Raw genomic sequence first — 20,270 nt, forward strand, 5'->3', positions numbered from 1 at the left:
CATTAAAATGCAAGCATTGTTAATGCAATGCCTATTTTTTTTCAAGTAGTGCAATTCAACAGGCTTTTTATTTCAAAAACATTTGACATTATTTTACTTCCATAAAAAAAGACCAGACCCCTCGACGCCTGTGAAACTTTTCTCCCTAAAACAGCAAGCTAACGTTACTTCTACAGGCTACACACAGCAATATAAACAACATCTGCATGCTCTCTTCACATCGTTCTTGTAAAATAATAATAATAAGTAAATAAACATCAAAATCACTTCGCAGAGAATGAAACACCACTTACCAGCTGCCGCGGTGTTGAAGATATCTTTTCTGGTAATTAAAAAATGCGCGTGCGGCGTCAGGAATCGTCCCGGTCGAATGAGGTCGTCGTCGTCAGGTGAAAGGTCATCATGTGGGGCATTTTATTTACGGCTAAATTATTATGAATACATTTTACTAATATTTAGATTGGGCATGGGCAGGCATTCACAAAAGGGCCTTTAATTACCAAAAAAAATTTGAGGAAATTTTGCTTTGACAAAAGGGCACTTTGGGCACCAAGGGGCAAAGGGGCAGGTGCTGAAGTTTTACGGGTTTGGAACATAGACTGTAAAAAAATAGGTTTGGAACGACATCAGGGTGAGTAAATAATGAATGACAGAATTTTTATTTTTGGGGGAACTATCCCTTTAATTCGCCAGTCCTGTAACGTCAACTTACTATCTTATACCTGTCAGCCAATCAATTGGACTTCCCCGAGCGTGACGTACTTAATATTCATAAGCCAAATCTTCGCCATAGTAGGATTCGTTGGCAAAACAGCCAGCGCGCTTCTGTTTTCCTGTGCAGTGTCAGACGTGTCGCTCAGTCAGTCCTCTGCATTCAAACCTTCCTGATCTCCATCTTGAGGAGATTCCTAACGTTACCCCAACTGTTTCCTTTAGAAGTTTGTTATACAAAAAATGGGAGATATAAGACTGCCGAGGCACATGTTCCTGTGGTGCATTTCTGCTATTTATTTGTTTGCATTTGCGTCTCTTTACGTGCAGATTCCAGGTGAGTTTGGGAAGATTTTTAGTTCAACTTGCATGCATTAAACTAAGAGTTTATCTGTGACGCATGCAATAAAAGTCTTTTAGGCATGCATTTTTAATAAACATACTAATCTATTACATTAGGTAATAGTTTGATCAAATCTCCAGGTTGTTTATTCCAATGCTTTTGCACAGTAGAGATGAAAATATTTTAAAGGGCCCATCATGGGTCTGGTTGAACTGTTTGTGCAGGAAACATCACAGATAAGCATGTTGATGCCTGTCCTGAAGTCTGAATATTACAGCCATATTTTCACTCAAAAGGAAATGCATTGCACAAAATTGTTTTTGTCTATTTAACTAAAAGTATAATAGTATTGTTTTTGGACATGCACATGGTATTGGAATGATTGGAATATGGTGATAATTCAGTACCCAATGGGGTCCAATTTTGTTTAGACCACATTGAAAATCTGAGATTCACAATCTGATTTAAACCTGAAAATTAGGATTCTGAAAAAACAAACAATAAAAACCAACTAAACTAAAAGTAAACTTCAGATTCTGCAGCAATTATGACCATGTGAACGCCCTCTTTCTTTAGGTCTGTATGGAAATGAGGGATTGCTGCCAGCACGGTGGCATCTGCGAGTGTCTGGTAAGAGTCTTATGGAGCAGCTGAAGGATTCTCCCACCCTGCTGTGGTTTGGTCCTCGTCTGAGTTTGGACACGCAGCAGTGCATGGAGCTGTTCAGTCTGACCGGAGCTCTGCTCAGTTTAATGACTCTGGCTTTACCGCCGCTCAGAGATTGCAGAGTTTTCCTGGTGCTCTGGATACTCTATCTGTCTCTCTACCAGGTTCAAACTTATTTCACAATCAGATTCTAATCCTGACTGACCAATATGGGTTTTTCAATGGGTGATGTATAGAGAACAGGGTGACCTATGGCTGATATAATGCTATTATATAAATATAATACAATTTAACAACAGCAAATCTCCCATATCAGTTACGAATACTACTTATTAAGGGTAAAAATAATTCATTTTAGAAGGTAAAGTATAAAGTACTGAAATGTGCTTGTTGTTTTTAGGTGGGCCAGGTATTCTTATACTTTCAGTGGTGAGTATGAGACTTTTTGTCAGTGTTTGTTGCACTTGATGTTATATTGATTCACAAAAGTTCTTGTTCCTTAAATTGTATCTGTTATGTAACAGTCTTTGGCTTTGTTTAACTCTGTACAGCCTTGAAATCTTGACCTTGAGTGTATTATTTATTGTAGTCACACATGTTGATCTGCTTTGAAATGCATGTGAAATGACCTCAGCAGCACATCAGAATTTGGATACGTGTCAAACTTGTCTCTCTCCTTTTCTCTATCTTGTTCCCAGGGATAACCTCTTGTTGGAGACAGGCTTCTTGGCCATTCTCGTCGCTCCCATGAAAATGCCCTGGTCTTCAAAGGTGTGCCTCCATGATAATGTGACTTTCTGGCTGGTGCGCTGGCTGTTGTTTCGGCTGATGTTTGCGTCAGGTGTCGTCAAACTGACCAGCCGCTGCCCCACTTGGTGGGGCCTGACAGGTGAGGAACTGTAGAATATATCTGTATTTGTGCCTTCATGTTTTTGTGTTGCTACTGGAAGTTTCATAATATAATCAGAATGGTGCACCACATGAGATACAGTGTCCCACAATGCAGTGCTCTCAAGTTGACCAATGAATTAGAAGCAAAAGCTATGGTTTGTTCTAACTCATTATTTTATTGAACTGTTAAGAATTAAAGGGCTCATGAATTGAGAAATCAAATTTTCCTTGATCTTTTGATTTAAGAGGTCATTGTACTATTAAAAAAAATCATGTTAGTTTTAGAACTCAAAACTTCCTCGTTAGTCCAAAAACAACTTTTATTTAAACCAAGCTACCCTAAAATACTCATTTTAGATTTTGTTACATTATGATATAACAGTGTGACAAAAGACCGCCTCTGCAGAAGATCAACCATAGACTGTAAAAAATATGGACAAAGCGTCTGTGACGTCACCCATAGACTTTCTGAAGAACGGTTTTGAGGCCGTTTATGGGGGGTATCGGCGGCGCCATCTTGGAAAACCTTGGGAAATCCTAATGATCAGAAAGAATACAGAGGTGGTATGATGTGTTGTGTCAGATCATGGCCGAGACGTCAAATTTCAGGAATTTCACTCAGCGCAGCCTATGCTCGTTATCAAGCTGTCAATCAAAGTTAACCACGCCCTTATTTGTCATACATTTTATATCTAAATACGATCTAAACTAACGAGTTAGAAAAAAATTCACCCCCTCACAGTTGTCAGGCACTCGGAACCTATCGAAAAATACAATAAAAGTCCATGGGACCAACCTGTAAAAACATGAATTTATGCTGTGAAAACGGACATTTTAACATGGGGGTCTATGGACATTTGCTCCCTTTTGGGACCTTCCCCTAGTGGATTTTCGATGTATTGCAGTTTTTCGCACTTCCGGGTAGGCTTCATTTTTCAGATTAGAATGTTGCCGCTTGAGATCAACGCCTACTTCTACATCTTTGCCTCTTTAGCCCCGCCCACTGATTTGCGCATGTCATGTAGTAGTAAATACGAGACAGACACAAACACAGGATTACTCCTGCAACAAAAAGTTAAGAGATGCCTCTGAAGATTACAAGACGTTTTGAAGTGCCAAGTTGTGGAAAAACAGTCTTTGCATTACTTGAATTACATTACAAAAACGCAACAATTATTTAAAAAAATGTTTAAATGGACAATATAAAAAGATTCAAAAACAGATTCAAAATATTAATGTCACAGAGTTTCACAGCTAGTGAGAGCTGTGCAGGTAAACCTCACTCCCCTGATCCTAAGACGTGCTAGCGACTGGCGCTAGAGACTGTCTTTAGCATCCTTGTTAGCGTGCCTGCCTCCCATGCCGGTGACCTGGGTTTGAGGCCCGCACAGAGCGGGGCGGGTAGGACCGGAGGGGTACGTTGGTGGCGTGACCCAGATGGGAGTAAGGTTTAGGGGCTTGAGTAATGGAGGCACGTGTTCTGTTGTTCTCTCATCAGCTTTGACCTATCACTATGAGACCCAGTGTATACCGACCCAGCTGGCCTGGTTTGCTCATCAGCTGCCAGTGTGGTTCCAGAAACTCAGTGTGGTGGGTACCTTTGTTATCGAGATGGCAGTTCCTTTCCTGTTCTTCAGCCCCATACGAAGACACAGACTCGCCGCCTTCTACATGCAGGTGAGTGTGTATGCATGTGTGTGATCAGAAATGGAGAAGCTGCTACGAGTTTGTGCATTATTGTGACGACTTTGTGTTACAGGTCCTGCTTCAGGTGTTAATCATCCTGTCTGGGAATTATAACTTCTTTAATATTCTCACTATCACCCTGTGCCTGTCGCTGCTGGATGACCAACATGTAAACTTCTGGCTCTGCAGACCCACGCTGAAGACAGAAAGGAGTATGGACAAACTTGCATTACACTAACATTGAGCTCTTATGCTCACCAAAGCTGCATTTATTTGATCAAAAATACAGTAAAAACAGTAATAGTGTGAATTATTACATTAACTGCTGTTTGAATACATTTTAAATGTCATTTATTTTGTTTCAGCATTATTACTCCAGTCTTCAGTGTCACATGATTCTTCAGAATTCATTATAATATGCTGATTTGCTGCTCTTATTTAATATACATTATATATATTTGTGGAAACTGTTTTCAGTGAGGATGTAAATATTACATTAAGATGGAATTGTATGTTGTATCTTGTTAGGACAAGATGTTAAAACCAGGTCCAGACGTCCATGTTTTTTTGTTTTTTCAGCATCGTTACAGACTCTATTCTCTGGAATGGCTGTAATGTTCGAGGTCAGTGTATACGCCCTGCTTGGCTACTGGACAGTCCAATACTTTGACCTGCAGGTGGACTGGGAAAAGAAAAGCGTGTCCTCCAAAACAGGTGAAGCTCTCAACGATTTGTCATTGAGGTCAGTTATCGTTCAATGTGATTTATCTCTCTTTGTGTTCCTGTTTCTCAGCCTTTACTTATTTTGAGTTCAATGGCTTTCTGAAGACTGTCACGGTGCCCAGTATCTGGATTGGTGTGCTGTCTCTCGCGTGGGAGATCATCACTGCCATGTTTAAGTGAGTGTTACGGGATAGTTCACCTATGGTTTGTTGGCTCAGTGTGTCCATTAGATGGCGTTCTGGTAGAACAAATGTTTTTGATTGCTTGTGGGTGTGCATATGTTCCAGAAGTGCTTGTGTGAGGGGTGTGTTGTGGCGTCTCTGGAGCACAATCCAGTGGGCAGTGATGGCTACAGCTGCTGTCTCAATGTTTGCCATCAGTCTGGTTAGTAAACTTCCTGCCAGTGTTATTTTAGTATCATTAATATAGTATGATAGTATTTATTACATTTTAAATTAGTTTTCAAGTTTTATGGTTTCCAGTTTAGTTTAAGTTTTATTATTAGTTTTTTAAATGTCTATTTAGTTTTTAATATTTTTTTTAAATTTACTGTTAGGTTTTAGTAATTTTAATATTTCCACTTAGACTAAAGGAAAATTAGAAATTTTACCTTGGCAACTAACTAAAAATGTTTTTTTAGATTTATATATGTGACCCGTGCTGGCAAAATGAGTCTGAATGTGCATGGGTTGCTTATGACCTACAGGCAAGTGAAATATATCAATTTTGGTCGAATTTGAGGTTTTCGCAAAAATGAGTTCATGAAGCCTTCGTCTAGAGATCTAAATGCTCCAAATAGCAATTAAACGTCTAAAAGTATCTTTATTTGTAAGTTTTATGAGAGGAGTACCTTTTTCTCTGCTCGCTTCTCGAGCACAAGTTTGGTATCGTTGTAAAGCGCAGTATTCCGACCTTGTGAATATTCATAGCGATTTCTCGATGGCATGAGTCTGAACCAATGAAATGTGATTTTCAGACTCATGCTGATGTAAACAGAACGATCTTACTCGCGCTGACTGACAGATTCAATGTGTGTGCACAAAGACACCTCAGACAACGTGCGATCCTGATATACACTCATGCACAGAATTACAATATTTCAAAATATCTGTCTTGGTTTCCAAGCAAGCCTTATGTGAACGTTTGGTTAACTGTTGGGGAAAAACATCTTGTGCGGTACAGTAGGTCTTTATATAGGCTGTTTGTTTCATGGATCTTAATCAAACAATTGTGGTATCATGAAAAAAAAAAAAAGTTGAATATATTTTTCCTATAGATATTTTGTTTTTGACTTGATGTGTGCCAAATTTGTTGTTATTACAGGGATTTTAAGGTATGGTTGCTAGGTGATTTTGTTTTGGAACCTTCAGAATTTTTTTATCTTGATTTTTCTCAATTTACTTTGCTGACTCTATCGACTTCAAACAGGTGTAGCTCAGTCATTTTTGATCCGATTTCAACAAATCATACATCATTTGAAGGTTTTTTAATAGAGACTTTTGAAAAGAATTTTCATTTTGCCATTACGGGACACACACACTAATATATATATATTATATATATATATATATATGCAGACTGCAGCTGTCAAAAATTAACAACAAAATGGACCATAAAAGTAGTGAATACATCTTGTATTCTATATTTCAAGTCTTATCAAAGAGTCTGATAGCTTTTGTAAGGAGTTGAATAAAATGTACGTAATTTATAACCAAAAATCAAAAGTGCCTTTTGCACTTTTCTATCAAAATCTCATTCTCACATTCATAATACACATAAGAACTTGTGTACTTCAGATATAGTGCACTGTCCCTTTAAGTTATGTAAAAATAATGAGGCTAATAATCAAGTATGTGTGCAGGTTCCCTACACCTACTTTGAGTATGATACCAACAGTAATCTTTGGCCTGGGATCCGGACAGCGTTTGAAATGACTGACCGTTACCAGCTGGTCAACTCATACGGGTTGTTCCGAAGAATGACCGGTGTCGGAGGTCGTCCAGAGGTGGTCATTGAGGGCAGCATGGATCGCAACACATGGACGGTCAGTTTACGAGTATTTCAGGAAGTGCATAGTGTCTGAATTACAGCACTGATTTGTATTTGAAGGATGGACTTTACAAAAAATGAAATATGGGCTTGTAATTAAAAAGTTGTAGGTAGGTTCACACATTGAATCTAACCCGGATCTTAAAGGTGAAGTTCTGTAGGACAGGCAGCCTCAAACTTGCAAAAATACATTTTCCATTTAGGGGTGGGAATCTTTAGGCACTTCATGATCCGATTCTGAATCCAAAACAATTGTTGATCTACATTTTTTTATTATTAATTATTGCAGGAGATCGAGTTCATGTATAAGCCGGGGAACATGAGCGCAGCGCCCACTGTGGTGGCTCCGCACCAGCCCAGGCTGGACTGGCAGATGTGGTTTGCTGCTCTGGGGCCGCAGACACAGAGCCCCTGGTTCAGCAGCCTCCTCCACAGACTCCTGCAGGGCAAACGCGATGGTAAGGATGCTTTGTTTGTGCATGTGTGAGATTTAAAGGCATCCAGTGCATCAATCTGAGCAAGACGCAGTGCTGAATTCAGTGTTTTGTACTATACTGTTCTGTGTGTGTGTTGTGCAGTGGTCAAACTCATTCAGACAGATGAGTCTCAGTATCCGTTCAGCAAACAGCCTCCTGTGTATCTTAGAGCTCACCGCTACAAATACTGGTTCAGCGAGCCGAAAGCAGACGGGTGAGCACATGCAAATTCCCACAATGCCTCTTCCCACAATTTCATTTTTATTATCTTGCAAAACACAATGCTTGACCTTTTGTTGATGTTCAATGTTAGCCTCATTGAATGTGTTTCCTTTATGACTTTTAAGGTCTTATTAGATGTGTTTGTCTGTGTTTAGTTCATATCCCCAGCGATGGTGGAGACGGGTGTATGTGGAAGAGTTCTATCCTATAGTGCACCTTGGTGACTCTTACCTTGAACAGATGCTGGTTCAACATGGTTTGAAGGTAAGAAACGAGTCTGAATCAGGACACATTTTGAACATTGATTTCAACTATAACCTCACAGGGGAACATCAAACAGACCTAAAGTTCACTGTCTGTTATCTGAAGAGTAGTTTTTTTAAGAAGTTTTTTTAGAGCTGCACGATTAATCCAAATAAAACGGAAAACTCGATATGACTTAGTTTAATTATCAAATTGTTAATAAATAAATATATGCATAAATATATGTTACAGAGTGAAGTGCAGTACTATGTTTGTTTACACACATGAAGGAACGTCTACAGCCTGTTGCCAACAAAATAAAAAATGAAACGGTTGTAATATTTCACTGTAAAATAAAGAAATTGAGTATTTAAGAAAAATAATAATAGTAATTATAGTAATAGTAAAGTTGTTATTATTACAGCCATATTGAACAGTCATATTTACAGCAATTTTTATCAGAAAGATCACATTTTATTTTATTTTTCTAAATTGTGCAGTACTAATTTTCATTGAGCTTATAGAAAGCTTAGAGACATCTTTTATAGTTGACATCAAGAGACACTTCGTGTCTGTTATTTTTGTAGATATATTTTGTTGTATGAATCTCTGAACATACAATATATCAAAAGAAAGAACAGAGCCTCTGCAAAAAAAAAAAAAACTTTTCATAATAAAAGCAACATTTTGAAAAAAAAAATAAAAAGCTGATAAAATTGTGGTTTTTGTCAAAGACGATGATCAAAACATAGATCGAGTAGATCATGTCTATAAAGCTTGCACAGGCCTATACCTCTTCCTAGGTTGACATTTCTTCCAGTAACGTTAGGCAGTTTTCATTCATATGCTGTTGAATGTTTGATTGTGTTAGCTTACATGAGTGTAAGCAATCTTCTATCGCTTGTTTCTGCTTCTTTTTCACTTGTTTTTGGATTTGGAGCATCTGTACTATTTCAGAAGATGCATAATAGCACCCCCTAACGTGTAACAGTGAAAACATGGATTGTCGGGGAAAAATGCGTAAATCTGTGTCATAAATGATGGAAAATCTTGTCAATGGTGGGGAAAGAGTTAATGAAGGTTTAACCGTTTTAAATACCATCTCTTGATCTGGTCGAGACCCTCTTCCCATTTTTCCCATCAGGATAAGGCTCCTCTGAGGCGCAACTCGAATGCTTGGCTGCCGCGGTTATTGCGATATGTTGGTGAACATGCCCGTGAGATGCCACCTCATCTTCTGCTGTGGACTCTCTTCAGCTCTGCAGCGACCGTGTGTCTCCTCAACTCTCTGCGGTCACGTGCACATCATCGCCAACACGAATCGCTCCAGAACCAACACACGGACAAACAGGCCGCAGGACGGACATGCTTCAGTGTGGCGGAAAAGAACGAGAAGAAACACGAGGAGGAGGAGAAAGAGGAGGTTACAAAAGATGATGCAGAGGAAGATGGAAAGGAGCAGGAGAAAGATGCAACAAGTGAAGAGGAACAGGAACAGGAAGGAGAAATTGAGGAGGAAGTGAGTGCAGAGGAAACTGAAGAGGACAGCCTTAGGAAAAGGAAGTGAAGTTTTTTCAAATGATCTCCTGTGGCTTTAAATGAAACTCTGGACTTTTTAATACCAGCTCAGGGTAATGACATCTACCCCAAAACATCAGCATTTACATCTTCATTGTGCCAAAACATTGATATTTCTCTGTTTTCACAGGCATTTTTGAGAGATGTAGACAGAGTAGTGAAGCTTTCATGTATCCCAGACCAGTAGTGTCCTGGATTTTCCTGCACGTTTAGTTCAACTAATCCTGATAGGAGGACCACACTGCAAAATGAGGGATTTTTGTTGTTGTTCTGATCGGTAAATGCAAAACAAGGTAGGTTATTGTTTCCCCCAGTGTGCACTAACTGCCTACACCCTACATCATATCATGTTAAGTAAAACCCAGAATGTCTTCTTCCATGAGACCTAAAAATAACTGTAAAAAAAACAAGCAAACTGTACATTCAAATGCACATACTGGGCCTCATTAAACAGAAGAGCGGAATTTGTAAAAGCATTCTTGCACTGAATTGAATGCATCAAAATGCCAACCAGCACTTTTCTGAACTATTTGCACAGACATTCCTTTATTCTGCTCATGTATTATGAATGAAGCCCAGTATGTGCTGTGCCTTATGGTATACCAAAAGTATCACAGAAATCTAGGTATCAGAAAATATTTCAATCTTATTTTATTTTCATGAATAATATAGAGATGCTTAAATATTTTTTTCCCTTAGACTGTTATCTTGTATTTTTGGTGTTATATGACCTGAAATTGTTTTTTGGACTGTAACTGGTTATGGCCTTAGATTTGTGTATTGTGTTCGTGACATTGCTTTTTATTTTTTTTTTCACTGTGATGTCGTCAAAATATTGCATGTTTATGGTTAATATGACTGAAGATACACACACACACACACACACACACACACACACACACACACACACACACACACACACACACACACACACACACACACACACACACACACACACAAAAAAAAAACACTCGGCTTTACTGTTTTGTAATATATTTAATAAACTGAGAAAAATATACACTGGCACAAGTGCCGTTATTTCCAAAGAAATACAGCCTCACAATAAAAAAATTTTATCTTCAATCTTTATGAATACATGATTATAGTTAATATGATTGAAGATGCGTGCGCACACACACAAAACACTCGGCTTTAATGCTTTGTAATATATTTAATAAACTTAGACAAATATACACTGGCACAAGTACCATTATTTCAAAAGAAATACACAATTTACATTTTTATCTTAAATCTATATGAATACATGATTAATTCTAATATAGTAATAACAATGAATACATAAGATAATAGGATGTTAATAATGACTACTACTTTGTTTCATGTTGTTGCTAAAGCAAAGGTATAATAATTGATTTATTTTATATTTTATTTGACATTTTCTGAAGAAACTTCCAAGGTGTCATGTGTGGTTGCTAGTTGGCGGAAGTCAAAAGAGTCCACCCTTCAGTCAGAATGATATTCAGTCTCTAGAATTATGTAGAATTATGGTACGCATTCACCACTGCAGTACACCAGGGCAATACTTATCAATGAGAGCCTGATAATACGGCCTCAGACTCTCCACGTCCGGTAGGTCAGTGCTCTTGGTATACAAATCAAACTTGCTGTCAGAGGAAAGACAAACAGATGCATGTTATTGATCTACTTGTAGAAACTCGCAGCGTGAGGTCAGATCTTCGATATGTGGATCACACAACTGATAAAATGGAATCACAGATGAGATACTCTTATTGAGAAACTGATAACATACTTAAACTCTTTGACCCAGGGAAGCATCTGGAGGTCTTTCTCGTTGCATAAGTGCATGTAGTCTCCGTTTGAGTGCCAGGGGTAGAAGGAGTGGAAGCGGATCATGTAAAGACCCTGAAGGAATTTGGGAGTGTTAAATGTACAAAAGTATCTTAGAAAAGTGTAAATCACATTATATTGTGTGTGTGTGTGTGTTAGATTTGTTTGCTTTTCAGGTGAGCTGTGTGACGTTACCTCCTCAGGGATGGGGCATTTGTTGAACTTCATTACCTGGTACAGATACTCTAGAATAGTGCAAGAAGAATTTCCACTCAGCACTTCAGCAGCAAATACAGCACCGTTCAAAAGTTTGGGGTCATATTATTGAAATGTCTCTTATGCTCACCGAGGCAACATTTATTTGATCAAAAATACAGTAATATTGTGAAAATTTATGTTTCTTTATATGAACTGTTTTCTGTTTGAATTTATTTAAAAAATTGTATTTATTCCTGTGATGCAAAGCTGAATTTTCAGCATCATTACTCCAGTCACATGATCCTTCAGAAATCAATGTAATATGCTGATTTGCTGCTCAAGAAACATTTCTTAGTATTATCAATGTTAAAAACATCCTGAAAATTTTTTTTTTCTTCAGGATTCTTTTTTTGATGAATATAAAGTTAAAAAGAACACCATTTATTTGAAATAGAAATCTTTTACAACATTATAAATTGGAGGCGGGAATCTTTTGGAACCTCGCGATTTGATTCAAAATGCTTCTTGGGGTCATGGATTAAAAGTCAATTCTTGATTTTTGAATCGAATTTCTATTTGATATATTTATAGTTTTAATTTTTAGTTTTGATTCTAAACTTTGATTTTTATTTATTTGAACTAAAATCAAAGTGAAACTGAAAATATAAAGGGAAATAAAATGATTAATTTAAAGGATTAACGTGCAGTGGTGTGTCAGTGCCTTGGTAATTTGTAATACTTGGTATACCATTCATATTCATCAACTGTTCCCCTGGTACAGTTTTGTCATGTCTTATTTTTGTGTTTTTAAGGGGCTTGCTTTGCTGTTTTTTTTGTTAAACCTGGCAACCCTTCACCTGGAGTTTTAATGAGGAGAGGGAAGACTTCAGAAGTGTGTAGAAGGAGAGCTATTGTTTGGTCGTGAGTTATTTCAAAAAGTAGTTTAAATAATGCCACCTTGTAGTCACGTCATTATTTTACACTAGTTGAGATGTATCGAATCAAAGGAAGTGATAATCAGCTGATTCCAATCAGTGTCCGAAAAATATGACACGTCGTTGCTTTCTCAATATTAAATGATTTAGCCCCAGATACAGAATATGTTCATTGGCTTTTACAAGCAGGTATCGACATCTTCCCACGCCCCTGGTCTTTACTGTCACTTTTGATCAATTTAATGTGTATTTTCTGAATAAAACATAAGAACAACTCAAACCTCAAATGTTTGAACGGTGGGTGTTTCGCAATGAGACATTGGATGCAAAATCATCTCATTCAAATCACTCACCATCATGTCCCCAAGACATCAGGACATTATCAAGCCCAGATTGAGGTTTATAGATCCCAAATTCTGTGCTGCATTAAGAGAAGTAAGCAAACACTACATCATCAGGTGGAATGCTAAAGAATGCAATGAACGTTTTATTTCTATGTTGACATAGGATACCATTGTTAACTTTACTAACCGTTAAAGTGAAAAATCATTTACTTGCCCTCATGGTTTTCCAAACCTGTATGACTTTCTTTTGAGGAACACTAAAGCACCATAAAAGTCTTATTGAGAAGTGTGGGTATTCTTCAAAACATCTCCTTTTGTGCTCCATGGACAAAAGACAAAAGTCGTACACGTTTGAAACGTCATGAAGCGACCGTTATTCCTTTAGTATGTTATAATAGTTTGTGTATATGCAGGAACAATGTTGTTATTGTTAACTAACACTTTTTAAAATCATTTAAATTCATTAAATAAATCTGAAATAAAATATATTAGATGAGAAAAATGTACTAAATTGACCAAAACTTAAATGAAAGCTAAATAGAGCAAACTAAATACACATAAAATATAAATATGCAAAATAAATAATAAATAAATATATATATATATATATATAGGAAAAGCCGTTTTGATATTTAGAAGATAAGTGTATTTGTGTTTTGAAAGGTGTGTTGCTGTACTTGAGTGTTGGGTTCTTCAAATCCGGATTGCCTTCAAATGTGGAGTTTCTGAACACTATTGAATTCTGGAACTTGCATCCCACTGGGAATGTGTCTCCAACCACGGCCCACTGAAACACACAAAAACGCATTCTGATATCATTTATATTTTTATATACATTTATATCATATCATTTAGCCCATGTGACCGTCGTAGGGTTTTAGACTGTGTTTGGATGCATTTGTCTCTCACCTGTGGTTCCCCATACAGTGCCATGATTTTTCCAATGTCATGGATCAGACCAACTAGTTGGAACCAATCTGAAGACAGGTAAATATGAGATAAGTGCTTTTAAATTCAGATGCCATGTTGTATTTTAACATTCGCCCAAATAAAAATCTCCACTATGAACTTTCACATTTAGATATGGATTTCAGTCCTGAAAGAAGCCCAGCAGGTATGGACATATTAATCAAAAACAAGCTTAGCTATGTGCTTTTGTAAAACACCATCTTATCTAAGTACAATGTAAGTGACTCCTGTGACCTTTGTCCCTGCTGACTCCTCACCTTTATCAGGATGCTCTTTGCGAATTCCTTCGGCGGTCTGGAAAGCATGGAAAGAGTTCGGGAAGTCAACATCAGGGTCGGATTCGTCAACAAGCTCGTCCAGGGAATTGATGTTTTCCATCATGGTCATGCTGAAGTGATTGCAATTCGACCAATCCAGGTGCTAAAGGTGAGAGGTCATGCTCAGTGTTTGTTTGTGAAGGCTGTCATTTATCTGAGTCATCACAGAGCATCTTAATTTTATTCTAGTTTAACTTCAACAGAGAAACACGTCCAGTTGAACTAGAATTAACTTTACTATGGGAGTAAAGCTTGCAATATAGATACTGTTCAATGGAGACAGATTTTAGTTTTGAGTGAGTCTGCATTTATTTATATCAGTTGAATCAGCACAGGGCTTTTACTTACTTTATTAGAGATGCATTTTATTTATTTAGATTTTTACCTGCTATTTAGTGTCTGGTTTTAATACAGAACATAACTTTAAAAAATGCATGGTGCATCAGAGCAAAAACTGACGTACATATACATACATACATACATACAAAGACCAACCTTTTGTTTGACAAAGTCCAGCGTTTGGCACGTGTGCATCTGCTTGTATGTATTAAACACACGGTCAAAGAGATCTCCACTCTGTATTAGACATGTACACACATCAAAATGGAAATAAGTATGTCATATTAAGAGGAATTATATTAAGTATTATTAAGTTAATAATATGCCAAATTCCAAATTTTACTGTAGGCCTACCTCAAAGTTCCTGAAGTCTGTTTGGTCTTTCTCATGACATTCGGGGCGATATGCCAGAGAAGGATCCGGACCCTAAAAGTAAAAGTTTATGTGTAAGAATTAAGACTTAAAAGACAGATACCAACTCAAAACAACAGTTTGATTGACAGTTTTCAGTATTGCAAAAGTCATTCATGTATAATGCCTACAACTCATGAATGTAAGTAAATGTCTGAATTTCAGGTACATACCAGGTTCACCACCCTCATGGTTCAGCTGAGATTGTGTCGTTCAGGATGGAGGAGGATGTTGTGTGTTTGGCGTCTCTGGGTGCTCTATTTATAAATGCACATATGGGGTGTCTGAACTGTAGTGGGAATAACTAGTAAAACTTTAACTTTCTCCAGTTCACTTTCTCTCTAACGCTTATAGTGGTGTGTTTGTGTTGGGTCAGTTTGTGTGTCTGTCAGTACTGGGGTATTTTGGCCCAAATACAGCAGACTGATTCAGAAAAGACAAACTGTACCATTACAGTGACTAAGGGCATTTGGTTCAATAGTATTTTAAAGAATTTATATTTTACATTTTATTATATTATACAGTATCTCACAAAAGTGAGTACACCCCTCAGCAAACATTTTAGTATATCTTCTCAAGGGACAATACTATAGAAATGAAACTTAGATATATTTTAGAGTAGTCAATGTGCTGCTTGTATAGCAGTATATATTTACTGTCCTCTGAAAATAACTCAACATACAGCCATTACTGTCAAAATAGCTGGCAACAAAAGTGAGTACACCCTAAGTGAACATGTCAAAACTGTGTCCAAAGTGTCCATATTTTGTGTGAGCACCATTGTTATCTAGCACTGCCTTAATCCTCCCTGGCCTCCCTGGTTTGTTGCTGGGGTCCTCTTCCGCTCCTCCATAATGACATCACCGAGCTGCTGGATGTTAGACGCATGGCACTTCTCCACCTTCCGCTTGAGGACGCCCCACAGGTGCTCAGTAGGGTTCAGGTCTGGGGACATATTTGGCCACTCCATCACCTTCACCTTCAGCTTCCTCAGCAAGCCAGTTGTCATCTTGGTTCAGTTGTTTGGGGTCATTATCATGCCATTCGGCCCAGTTTCTGAAGGGAGGGCATCATGTTCTGCTTCAGAATGTCACAGTACATGTTGGAATCCATATTTCCCTCAATGAAGCTCAGCTCCCCAGTACCAGCAGCACTCATGCAGCCCCAGACCATGATGCTACCACCACCATGCTTGACTGTAGGCACGACACAATGTTCTTGGTACTCCTTAACAGGGCGTCACCACACATGCTGGACACCATCTGAGCCAAACAAGTGTATCTTAGTCTCATCAGACCACAGAACATGGTTCCAGTAATTCATGCTCTTTTTGCTTTCAGCAAACTGTTTGCTGGCTTTCTTGTGAGCCAGCTTCAGAAGAGGCTTCCTTCTGGGACGACGGCCATGCAAACCGACTTGTTGCAGTGTGCGGTGTGTGGTCTGAGCCTGGACAAGCTGACCTTCCGCTTCTGCGACCTCTAAAGCAATGCTGGCAGCACTCATGCGCGTTTTGAAGCCAGCTTCTGCACCTGACGCACAGCACAAGGACTCAACTTCTTTGATTGACCCTTGCGAGGCTTGTTACGAGTAACCCGTCTTGGAAAACCTCTGTATGACCCTGGCCTGTACTGTAACTCAGTTTCAGGGTGTTACCAATCTTCTTATAGCCTAGGGCATCTTTGTGGAGAGCAACAATTCTAATTCTCAAATCCTTAGAGAGTTATTTGCCATGAGGTGCCATGTTGAACATCCAGTGGTCAGTGTGAGAGAATTGTACTCAAAGCACAAATTTTAACTGCTCTAATACAAAATACACAAATTTGTATGGTCCTCTCAAGCAGACAAAAACATGAACATGATGAACAGGACATGTGGCTTTGCATGGTTAAACGACGTACAGCTAGTATCACTTAGGGTGTACTCACATTTGTTGCCAGCTATTTTGACAATAATGGCTGTATGTTGAGTTATTTTCAGAGGACAGTAAATATATACTGCTATACAAGCAGGACATTGACTACTCTAAAATTTATCCAAGTTTCATTTCTATAGTATTGTCCCTTGAGAAGATATACTAAAATGTTTGCTGAGGGGTGTACTCACTTTTGTGAGATACTGTACATTATATTTACAAATTTTTAAATATATAGTTTGTACTAAAAAATGTAGTTTCTTATTTGTAGATCATCTCTAAACTGTAGTGTTGTTTGTGTCACCAGAACATTCAGAGACTTCAGATTGATAACTGTGTGTGTGTGTTGTTTTATATATATATATGTTTATGAGGACACAAATGTGTATAATGACATGGGAATTACAAATTAAACATAATTTATGAGAACACTTCCTGCGTCCTCATAAACCAAATGGCTTAAAAAGGGGGGTTCAAGTATTTTCTTCGTTGTGGGGACAAAATGTTTGCAATGCCAGAAATATTTGATCTTGTGGGGACGTTTTTTGGTCCCCATGAGGAAAATGGCTTATATACCATACATAATTATGTTTTTTGAAAATGTAAATGAATATACAATTTGTACAGTATAAAAATCATTATGTCTACTAGAAGGCCCCATAAAACATGGAAACCCAACGTATGTTTGTGTGTTTTGTGTTTACAGTAGGTTACACCCCTGGTTTTTATTGGCTGATAGTTTGTGGGTGAGTCTGTGACATGTCTGGTACTAGGTCACATGCACCGAGGACACAGTCTAAAGTTAAAACCAAGCAGATAAACTTCAATACTGTCACACATACTCATTCTGACATCCAAAACATTTATTTCTCCTCTTCGTCTTTGTCTGTTTTTTTGTTTTGTTTTTACTTTTGACTTGACTTTGACTTTTTTAACACATTTGGTCATGCTATTATAGAGATGATGGATTAAATAAGGCTCTTAATTAAATGTTATTATTAAATTACCTTGTTAACCCCCGCTGGTAGATATTATAACGACACTATCTGGCTCTAAAAAACATATTTTTCTATTGAATTCCATTTAAAATATTTAAATAAAATTTGTTTTAAAACTATGTTATAGTAGGTTTAATCTAGTCTAATTCAGTAGCACAAAACTGTTGAAATTGCTTGGAGAAGATTTAAAATGTAAAAACATTCCAGTTTATCATTTTAACATCCATTTTAATGTATTTCTTTATAGAGTTTTTCACAGTTTCTGTATAAGTTTGCGCTAACTTTGTGTAATGTTTCAGATCTGCAGATGGCAGTCTAACCTAAAACTCCTGAATGGATGTCTTGCCATCAGAATAAAGGTACCTACTTAACCATATTTTGGGGGGAAAATTGTACCCAGAAGCACTGTTGGGGAAAGTTACTTTTAAAATTAATGCATAATAATAATGCGCTAGTCCCTAAAAAAAGTATCTAATTGCGTGTGTGAGTTTTTTTTGCATTTCTTTTTCTCATCTGGGCTTAGCTTGTTTGTTTTTTAATAATAACAAAAAAAAGTTATATTTTTCAAATAAATAAGCCTCAGGCTGAAGGTACAGTAGAGGGTGCAGCTCAAACAAACCTTTCAGCTGTGCTGCCATTCTGAAACACAAATGTTATGTTTATCTAAATTATGTTTATCTAAAGTCATTTTTGCTTTTTAGTATGGTTGAATTGGGTCATCGAATGTCAGCAGCAAAGACATTGGTTAATAAAGTAAATTTAATTGCATAAAGTTTGCATAATATTCTGAGTTTGCACTTCACTGTTTTTATCAGTAGTGTGCCTGGCATGTGCCACAGCGGATAGTGGCATGTGTCACTAAAACTTGTGACAGTGCCACTGACAATGTTGTGGAGAATGTCGCCGTAAGTGTTCGGCAATATTTTTTAAACATCTAGACCGTTTTTGGCACATCTGTGTACATGCCACTGAATGTTGTGTAATACCAGTGCTGCTGTATCTTGTTGATCAGCAAACTGCCCATTCTAGGAAACGCATGAAATAAATCTATCGAGTCACTATACCACATTATCAGTCGCATCCGTTACTGTAAACCATTATTTTTGCATGATGCTGCATGCACAGTGTCAGTATAAGTAAGTGTAACACTGGCCAATGGCTTTTGTGCTTTAAGATGCCATGACAGTTAATGGTAATATCGTTTTTGTTCATTTTGAGGAATACTGAACTTTTCTTTTTTTTTTTTTTTTTTTTTGGTGCAAGTAAGATGAGTAAATGCAAGCTCACATTTAGTCAAAACTACAACAACCATCATGTTTACACAGTGCACACAACCTCTCTTCACTTTCTACAGATTTCTCTTGTGTTACTTGTTTAAAAAAAGTAACTTAAATTTAAAGGTACAATATGTAAGAATTTTGTAAAACAAATTTCCAAAAATCACTTACACAGTGTGATATATTTCCTGCAGTTGTGTACTTACAATATCCCAAAAGTTCCCAAAGATTTTTAATTTCAGAGAAATTCCAATTTTAAATTATGGCTCGTAATATCCGCGTTATCCCTGGTTTCCGCTCGTTCTGCCATAGTAACCATGGCGACAGACGTGGACAACTGTGTTAAGTCTAGCGGTGCGCTCACGCTGTTGTTTCGTTCAAGCAGACTTTGGGACAAAAGAAGAACTAAAACGAGGATCAATATCAGCGTGGCTGGTTTTCGAGATGCCTAGAGCTTCGCGTCCGCGACTAACTTTGACTTGACAGAGTCAAGGACAGAGGCTCCTGCATGCACTTTATTAGACAGGTGAGCAAATGTACATAAAAGTAATCAATGTTATATAGCTCAACATGATGAAATGTTAGAATATGATCAGTATGTTATTCTAATGTTGATCTAGCTTACTTCTAGTCTCATACAGCCAACAAACTAACACATAGAATAACATTATAACTTTCAACACACTCAAATGCAGTTTAGTGTAATAGTGTAGACCAAGTGAAACAGCGCTGCGTTACCTCACAAGTTTAATTCGTCAAATAAACTGACCTTTGTGAGTAGTAATTCAGTAGTAACTTGCGGGTAGTTCGTTAGAATGAAATGTCCTTATTCCTTTATATCCACGGACTCGCGTGTGGCGCTGATATCTGTCTCTTATTAGCAATCGCACCCTCCTTCATACCACAGTCATGTTAAAAACATCAATGTATTCACTCATCCATAAACATTATTAGATCCTTCGGCATGACGACAAGTTCCATAATCCCGCTTATGCGTCATCAACCTACGCCATTGTTATTGTAAGAGGTTAGCGACCCCTAGTGACGAAAAAATTACATATTGTAGCTTTAAAAGCAATGCATTACTTTACTAGTTACTTGAAAAAAGGAATTTAATTACATAACTGGCGTTACTTACGCGTTCCCCCAACACTGCCCAGAAGTGAGCTAAAC

General features: G+C 37.7%; 2 protein-coding genes across 3 annotated transcripts; one reads left to right on the forward strand and one right to left on the reverse strand.

Annotated features, from left to right (window-relative positions):
* The first annotated feature begins 816 nt into the window (after positions 1–816).
* Positions 817–10,482, forward strand: lmf2a (lipase maturation factor 2a). Its single transcript, XM_079874879.1, has 14 exons — positions 817–1,048; positions 1,631–1,884; positions 2,121–2,149; positions 2,419–2,609; positions 4,110–4,288; positions 4,371–4,509; positions 4,877–5,011; positions 5,091–5,196; positions 5,308–5,404; positions 6,882–7,064; positions 7,359–7,527; positions 7,648–7,759; positions 7,923–8,031; positions 9,155–10,482. Exons 1-14 carry the CDS (start codon positions 955–957, stop codon positions 9,575–9,577), a joined length of 2,220 nt encoding a protein of 739 aa, XP_079731005.1. The 5' UTR covers positions 817–954; the 3' UTR covers positions 9,578–10,482.
* An 85-nt stretch (positions 10,483–10,567) lies between these two features.
* On the reverse strand, positions 10,568–15,163 carry miox (myo-inositol oxygenase). Of its 2 annotated transcripts, XM_079874881.1 has the most exons (10): positions 15,084–15,163; positions 14,854–14,925; positions 14,656–14,736; positions 14,101–14,263; positions 13,784–13,851; positions 13,552–13,661; positions 12,884–12,951; positions 11,593–11,642; positions 11,360–11,472; positions 10,568–11,213 (listed from the first exon to the last, which is right to left on the reverse strand). In XM_079874881.1, the coding sequence occupies exons 1-10, from the start codon at positions 15,099–15,101 to the stop codon at positions 11,105–11,107; spliced, it is 852 nt and encodes a 283-aa protein (XP_079731007.1). In that variant the 5' UTR covers positions 15,102–15,163; the 3' UTR covers positions 10,568–11,104. The 2 variants fall into 2 exon arrangements, with proteins under 2 accessions (XP_079731007.1, XP_079731006.1); XM_079874880.1 differs by having other exon boundaries at positions 11,360–11,642.
* Positions 15,164–20,270: the final 5,107 nt, after the last annotated feature.

This window comes from Squalius cephalus (genome assembly GCF_949319135.1).
Source record: "Squalius cephalus genome assembly, chromosome: 6".
Taxonomy (NCBI): domain Eukaryota; kingdom Metazoa; phylum Chordata; class Actinopteri; order Cypriniformes; family Leuciscidae; genus Squalius; species Squalius cephalus.